At 37.7% G+C, this 8,592-nt stretch overlaps 1 protein-coding gene across 1 annotated transcript; it reads left to right on the forward strand.

Annotated features, from left to right (window-relative positions):
* Positions 1 to 5,872: 5,872 nt before the first annotated feature.
* On the forward strand, positions 5,873 to 6,805 carry LOC144221884 (olfactory receptor 2W1-like). Its single transcript, XM_077752421.1, has one exon. The coding sequence runs from the start codon at positions 5,873 to 5,875 to the stop codon at positions 6,803 to 6,805; it is 933 nt and encodes a 310-aa protein (XP_077608547.1).
* Positions 6,806 to 8,592: the final 1,787 nt, after the last annotated feature.

Raw genomic sequence — 8,592 nt, forward strand, 5'->3', positions numbered from 1 at the left:
CCTAGAACCCTGAAACTAAAAAATGAAGGAATATAGTGGACCCACAAATGTATGGCCAACTTACCTTCAACAAACCAGGAAAGAGTATCCAATGGAAAAAAAGACACTCCTCAGAATATGGTGTTGAGAAAACTAGACAGAAGCATGCAGAAGAATGTACTGAACCACTTTATTTCACCAACACAAAAATAAAATCAAAATAGATGAAAGACCTAAGTGTGAGACAGGAAATTATCAAAATCCTACAGGAGAAAACAGGTAGCAATCTCCTTCACCTACGCTGCAGCAACTTCTTACTTGACTTGTCCCCAGGGGCAAGAAAAATAAAAGGAAAAAATGAACTATTGGGAGGCCCATCAAGATAAAAATCTTCTGCACAGTGAAGGAAACAATAAAAAAAAACAAACCTAGAAGGCAACTGGTGTAATGGGAAAAGATATTTGCAAATGACATATTGGATAAAGGGTTAGTATTCAAAATCTATAATTTAAAAAAAAACTTATCAAACTTAACACCCCCCCAAAAAAATAACCCAGTGAAGAAATGGGCAAAAGACATGAACAGAAACTTTTCCAAAGAAGACATCTAGATAGCTAACAGACACATGAAAAGATGCTCAACATTACTCATTAACAGGGAAATACAAATCAAAACCACAATGAGATACCACCTCACACCTGTCAGAATGGTTAAAATTAACAACTCAGGAAATAACAGATGTTAGAGAGGATGCATAGAAAGGGTAACGTAACACTTCTGCATTGTTGGTGGGAATGCAAACTCGTGCAGCCACTCTGGAAAACAGGATAGAGGTTCCTCAAAAAATTAAAAATAGAACTACCTGCGACCGAGCAATTGCTCTACTAGGTATTTATCCAAAGGATACAAAACTGCAGATTGAAGGGGTCCATGCACCCCAATGTTTATAAAAGCATTATTACCACTAGCCAAATTATGGAAAGAGCCCAAATGTCCACCAATTAATGAATAGATAAAGAAGATGTGGTGTGTGTCTGTGTACTATATATATATACACACACATATGGACATATATATAATGGAACTAGAGGGAATTATGTTAAATGAAATAAGTCAGAAAAAGACAGATATCATGTGATTTCACTCATATGTGGAATTTGAGAAACACAACAGATAACATAGGGGAAGGGAAGAAAACATAAGTTAAAAATAAAGAGGGAGGCAAACCATAAGAGACTGAACAACAGAGAACAAAGTGAGGGTGGCTGGAAGGGAGGTGGGCAGGAGGTATGGGTTCTATGGGGGATGGGCATTAAGGAGGGCACTTTTTCAGTTGAACACTGGCTGTCGTATGTAAGAGATGAATCACTGGGTTCTACTCCTAAAGCTAAGACTACACTGTATGATACTAACTCGAATTTAAATTTTTAAAAATTATGTTCTATTGACGGAGGAACAAGGGGGAGAAGAAGGGCGGAAATGGTGGGGGAAAGGGAGAGAAGCAAACCATGAGAGACTCTTGAATGCTGACAAAAACTGAGGACTGATGGATATGGGGGGNAACCTTCCTTAAAATAGTTATTTGGATAAGCTTCTGACCATATTCCAAGATTTGCTAATTATCTCTGAGGGGCACCAGTCCCCAAGGTCTACACCATGCTCACACACTAGCCTTCATGCCCTACATAAACACTTCCTGGAGCACACGTACACCAGAGAAGGGCTCTCCTTGTTTTACTGGGCAGAGGTCCACCTACAAACATGTCTCACAGGAGTCCTCACTAAAAGACTAGAAATATCCCATCCAAGACATTTAACAAACCAAATTCCTGAACTTTGTCACCAGTCCCACATCGAGTTTTTCTACAACATCCACATTAAATAAAGACTTCACTGAATCTTAGCTCAGCTGTTGCATTTAAATGCAAATGTGAATGTGGAGTTACTACAAGAAAGCGGTGGCTCATCATATTGCACGGACTCAGTAACTTCCAAACAAGAAACCTTCTGTTACCTGTGAAATGAAGGCTCCTCACGATGGGAACAAGGGTATCTTTGGGCTACATAAGAACAGGTCAGCTGTGAATTCTTCCTCCTGAAACGTAAATATGTTCCAATTTTGTTTCTAGTTTTCTCTCCACATCATGGTTACATTCAAATTATGTTTAAGTATGTTTTCTCCAGTTGTCTTAAATTTCACTGAACAAACTAAAATGAAAGTGCATGCTATGCTATTAGAAACTGAAGTCCATACCATGGAAAATGAAAACCTATTTCAGTAAAAACATACCATTCCTCTTTTTAAACATCTGTTTCTTCCCCTGTGCTCTCTCTCATTTTTAATATCACAATGACTTTTACATTAAAATTACAGTAAGAGAAATAAAATTAAAAAAATAAATAAAATTACAGTAAGAGCTAAAAGTTGAGACCATGGATTAAACCAATATGAAAAATGTTTTCGGGGCGCCTGGGTGGCTTAGTCGGCTAAGCGTCCGACTTTCACTTAGGCCATGATCTCGCGGTTCGTGGGTTCGAGCCCCGCGTCGGGCTCTGTCCTGACTGCCAGCTCAGAGCCTGGAGCCTGTTTCAGTCTGTGACTCCCTCTCTCTCTGATCCTCCCCTGCTCACGCTGTCTCTCTCTCTCTCCTAGAAATAAATAAAACATTTAAAAAAAATAAAATCTCTTTTAAAAAAATGTTTTCAAGAATAAAAGGAAAATTCCTATATTTGGATCCACTACATTAAATTACATAAGGTGTAATTTCTGGCTTGACACTTCCAATAAGGATAACTGGAGTCTTGTGAAACCCAAAGCTTAAACTAAGCCAGTGATGTTTTTCACCTCTAAACCTACCTAACATGTATTTTAGAAACTGTGTGTGCTTCATGGATGCTCACTTCTTTCTTCAATAGCTTAGCAGATCTGCAGTACTGTGTTCACTTCTCAACTAACTAATCCAAGGTATTTAACAAATCATGGTGAGTCCAATGGATAGCATCCTGAAAAGTATGACAATTAAACTTCATACAGTGTGAGCAACAGCTGACAACCATCTATGCACATAATCTAGGAACATAAATCTAAGAGTATATTTGATAATAGGTTCAAATATTAATGGAAACTCAAAAGACAAATAAAAAATTTTTAATGAGCCAAACTAAACAATATTGTCTAGGGATGCAATAGGGTAATCATTCTACTGAAATACAAAGAGGTGATTACTATAAACATGAGGATACTGGATACGTTGGGGGAACAGAGAAGGGTAATGACTGGGACCAGACACAAAGAAAAGCTTCTAGGGTCCTTGCCAAGGTTCTATTTTTTGACCTGCGTGTTAGTTATAAGAATATTCACTTTAACTCAGTGAGCTTTTGCTTTTTTTCTATATCTATGTTTTACTTTATAATAAAAGTGTTTTTTCAGAGGCCATGTTGAATTCACCTATTCCATATTATTTCCAGAATAAAGAAAAACAGACAGTACCTGGGTGTTAAAGAGGCATCTCTGAGCTCAACATAAGGAGGCCCTCTTTAAAAGACAGTTAGGAAGATATGAAAACAGGAATTGTGTGAACATTCGGTGGAAAACCTCCTTCATAAGACAAAGACTGGATCATGATTTCTGAGTCTATTTCAACTCTAAAATTCTATGGCCTTCTCATTCCCAACATTATCCCAACCTGACATGGTCAAGAAAAGCTGACTGCATTTTGTAAGCAAGGCATTAGGGTAGCTTAAGTCCCCTGTCCTCTCCTGCCTCTGAGTTTATCATTTCAGTATGTACATTGTCTTTGTAGGCACTTTGTGTACATGCGTGTCTGTGCATTTAAAAAAACTATGAAAACATATAATGTTAAACATTCCAGTTTAGTTCTAGACCATCATGGTAAAATTACCAGTGGGGAAAAATGAAGAGAGTTAAGATAAAATAAAACAATAATAATTTGTGAGAAGGAGAATACAATGTTTAAATTTTAGAATTAAATATGAACCAAGCACAGTTGCTAGTTTTTTCACAAATACTAGCCATCACAATCTCCCTTTGCTGAATATCATTACCTTCAATGAATATATAAAGAAGCTGGTGTACAAACAGGTTACATACATAACCATCCAAGGACTCATTACTTCCAAGTACTAAGGCTGAGATCTGACACTATGCTCTGAGTCCACATTCTGGGCATTTAACCATTATGCTCAACTTAGGTGACATCCTACCACATACAAACATCATACTTACTAATTAAACTAATTTCAATTTCCTAGTGGGGAAACTATATTCCTATATCTTAGCACTTGGTAACAGTGGCTCCTTTATCATGATTATAACATTTCCAGGTTGTAACTAAAATCCTTATAACAATGATATACTGTATGTAACATCCTTATGTTACTGTAATAGCAACCAATAAAGTCATTATTCCTTGGTTCCAAACACACTGTGAATATAACAACCTTAGTTCTGAAGTTCACAGTCAGAAATTATCTGCAGAAAAAATTATAAACCAAAAATTAAAACTTAAAATAAATTAGTGGACTAATTCAGTCATTAAACATTTCATCTATGTAATGACATGATAAGTATCCAAAGAGTTAAATGTATGTATTCTTTATGTTTTTTCTGTATTCTTTCAGAATTGAAGTGAACTTTTACCAATAGAGTTCTGAAGCAACCAGAGGATCAAGTCATATTATTGGTAAATTCCATGGGGAAAAACAACTCACTGACTGTTTAATGAACTGCTTTTTGTTCAAGTTACCTATCTTGCTAATCCCACTGAATAGCCCAGTGAGTGGGGAGCTAACACAGGTTGTTGATGTATGTATATGGTAACCAAATGCCTCTGGAATTTAGTTCCATTTTTAATTCCACAACAAATCAGTAAGTCTATTTAAAAAGAATAATATTAGTAAAGAAATATTTACAAGAAACACGGGGTCACTGTATATGTGAATAATGGTTAATAAGGAGGATTTTTTTTCCTGGCAACAAAAACACATTCCCCAAAAAAAAGGACAAAATAGTGAAAAAGTCCAAAATTGATACAGGAGCAGCAGTAGGAAGGAATAGGAAGAATAGGAATCAAAATATGAGGAGGAGGTTGGTGGTGAGGGTTAAGATAATGCCTGGATGCATACATATACAAGTGATTATGGAAAGTGATTTTACTACTGGATGATGGAGTTTATCCCAACAAAATTGCTCATTTAATGTTTTACCTCGAACTCCACTCCTTTGATAAGGGAAATACTGTTCATGATCAAGTAATGCTTATGTCATAATTTCAAGAAGAAACAACTCAAACTATATTCCACTCCTAAATTATATTATTACATTTATGGATGCTTATCCAGAAAGTGGCAACACATGTGTCATTGCATATTAAGCTTTTTCAATGATTTGCAATTCAGTGTGATTGGGTTTACCATATTATTTTTATTTATTTTTAAAACATTTTAATGTTCATTTATTTCTGAGAGAGAGAGAGAGCGAGCACATACACGAGTGGGGGAAGGGCAGAGAGAGAGGGAGATATGGAACCTGAAGCAGGCTCCAAGCTCTGAGCTGTCAGTACAGAGCCTGATGCAGGGCTGGAACTCAGGAGCTGTGAGATCATGGCCTGAGCCAAAGTCAGACACTTAACCAAATGAGCCACCCAGGCTCCTCTACCACATTATTTGCAGAACCACTCTGGTTATGAGTACACACAGAGAGACTTTGAGTACTGACATGGAGAGTGTTAAAGAAGGTGTTCTGAATGGGAGAGAAGACACAAACAAGTGAATTTGGATACTCATGGCAAATTTGAGAGAGTTTAATTACTACTTAAGGCTGATGCTATTTTTTATTACCATGGTATTGTCTTCTAGGCTTTCATAAGGAGCCATGGACACAAACAATGGAAGTTCAATGACAGATTTCATCTTGCTGGGGTTTTCTCATTGGCCCCAATTAGAACACATCATCTCTGGGATTGTCTTCGTCTTCTATATTGTGACTCTGGTAGGGAACACAACCATCATTCTTGTATCTAACCTAGACAGCCAGCTCCACACTCCCATGTATTTCTTCCTATCCAATTTGTCTTTCCTGGACCTCTGTTATACCACTAGCATTGTCCCACAGATGCTGGTAAATCTATGGGGTCCAACCAAGTCTATTACCTATGCAGGGTGTGTGCTCCAATTCTTCTTTGCCCTCGACTTGGGAGCCACAGAATGTCTTCTCTTGGCTGTGATGGCCTATGACCGCTACGCCGCTGTCTGTCAGCCTCTTCACTACACAGTAATAATGCACCCTCAGCTTTGCCAGAAGATGGTGCTCACCGCCTGGTTAGGTGGTCTTGGCAGTGCTTTCATTCTTTGCTCCCTGACTTTGAGGTTGCCAAGATGTGGGCACCGGGAGGTGGATAATTTTTTCTGTGAGATGCCAGCATTTCTCAAGATGGCTTGTGTCTACTCAAAAGTAATGGAGGTCACTGTCTATGCTCTTGGAGTGATATTACTTCTAGTACCTCTATCACTAATTCTCATCTCATACACAGTTATCACTCAAGCTGTCGTGAGGATTAAGTCAACAGCAAGATGGCGTAAGGTTCTTAATACATGTGGTTCCCACCTCACGGTAGTAACTCTCTTTTATGGAACAATCATTTATATGTACATGAAGCCACAGAATAGCACATCCCAAGATGAGGGGAAATTCTTTACTTTCTTTTACACAATTGTCACACCCACTCTTAACCCTCTGATCTATACTTTAAGAAACAAAGATGTAAAAAGTGCAGTAAAGAGAATACTGTGTGTAGAAAAATGGTAAGCAAAGCCATGAGTTAGATGAAAGAGAGATAAATAAATAATATTGACATTTACCAACAAAAGATGAATTTATGTATTTATGCAAAGGGCATTTTTTTGGTGTTTACTATGTACCAAGGTACAGACCTTTTAAATAAGTAGGAAGAAAGAGGTGCAGACATATAAAGAAAATTCAATTTATACACTTAAAAAGCTTCAAGACTAATCTGTGACTACAGATAAATAAGCATAAAATTATGAATAGTGGTTAAGTACAGTAGTAGAGATATGTACAAAATATTAAGAAAATATTTCACATGGAAATTTATTTTAATGTAGGATTACACTGGACACTGATATTTTCTTCCCAGACTTACCACTTTTATGGGAAATAACTCTCCCTTTCACCCACCTGATACTGCCAATGGGGCCTTTGTGATGGAGAACAACTGCCCATGACTACCTGTTGCACCTTCTTCGTCAAGCTCTAACGGCACAGGGCCACCCCGCTGCGTATCACATTTCTGAGCCTGTCCTCTAACAACACAATGCCAGGATAGCAAAGTGTGCAACTCCTGGGTTGTCTTCTCAAATATGAAGCCATTTGTCCTCATCCTTCTCCCGTTCCTGTTAGCTGGAATAGGAATGTGGAGGGTTTCTAGCTTTGCCAAAAACCCAAAGAGGGAATGGAACGATAAGATGGGAATATAACCATCCCAACAATAGAGAAATGCCTCCCCACTATTACAAGAGAAAAATATTCTAATTATCTTATCTTAATGAAGCCAATTTATTTAGGGGTTTTTCTGTTACAGTAGCTTAACTTTTACCCTTCATGGACTGATAAGGAGTTTAGGCTTTTTCCTGTAAGGTAGTCTGGTCCTTGGACCAGCACCAATAACATCACTTGGCAATTTATCAGAAAGCACATGCTTAAGCCCACTTGAGACCTACTGACCAACAATACAGGATGACCCCAGCAACTGATGTTTTTTAGCAAACACTACAGTGATCAGGCTAAAGTTTGAGAACTATTGTTACAGAGAAAAGAGAGACATTGAGTCTCTAGACCAAAAATTAATGTGATTTTATAGGTTTTAATTTCCCACCTATAGATGGGTGAAAGGAGGGGGTAATGGGGTGCCTGAGTGGCTTAGTCGGTTAAGCGTCCGACTTTCACTTAGGTCATGATCTCGCGGTTCGTGGGTTCGAGCCCCGCGTCGGGCTCTGTGCTGACTGTCAGCTCAGAGCCTGGAGCCTGTTTCAGAGTCTGTGATTCCCTCTCTCTCTGACCCTCCCCTGCTCACGCTGTCTCTCTCTCTCTCCTAGAAATAAATAAAACATTAAAAAAAAAAAAAAGAAGAGCAAGGATGCCTTTAAAAAAAAAAAAAGGAGGGGGTAATGGCTTCTCAAGGTTCATAGATAAAAGAAACGAAGGACATGAAAATTTTGCTTAAATAAAATCATTACAAAATGCTATTCTTTATTTCATACTATCTTTTTGCTCCTTGGTTTTATAATGTTCTTTCTTTTATTGAATTATGGTGGCAGTAGATGGCAATTTTTTCAAAGGGGCTTGATGTACTTATTTCAAAAAACAAAAATTTAGCAATCATGTTTTTCCCCCATTTTTTAAATTTTATTTTACTGGCAAATATATTCAAGCTCTGAGGATATGTATGTTGAAGGAAAAATATTCCCCTTTTCTATAAGTTGACCATTTCAGAGATTGGAAATCCTCTCCGTGTGAGAGTCCTCACATTTATAATGCCCTTCTTTTGTGATTTCAAGGCCAAGTAAGCCACTGTC

Source organism: Crocuta crocuta, unplaced genomic scaffold, assembly GCF_008692635.1.
Source record: "Crocuta crocuta isolate KB4526 unplaced genomic scaffold, BGI_CrCroc_1.0 scaffold336, whole genome shotgun sequence".
Classification (NCBI taxonomy): domain Eukaryota; kingdom Metazoa; phylum Chordata; class Mammalia; order Carnivora; family Hyaenidae; genus Crocuta; species Crocuta crocuta.

Coding starts and splice junctions, on each gene's coding strand:
- LOC144221884 (XM_077752421.1), top strand. CDS start 5,873: ATGGACACAAACAATGGAAGTTCAATGACAGATTTCATCTTGCTGGGG.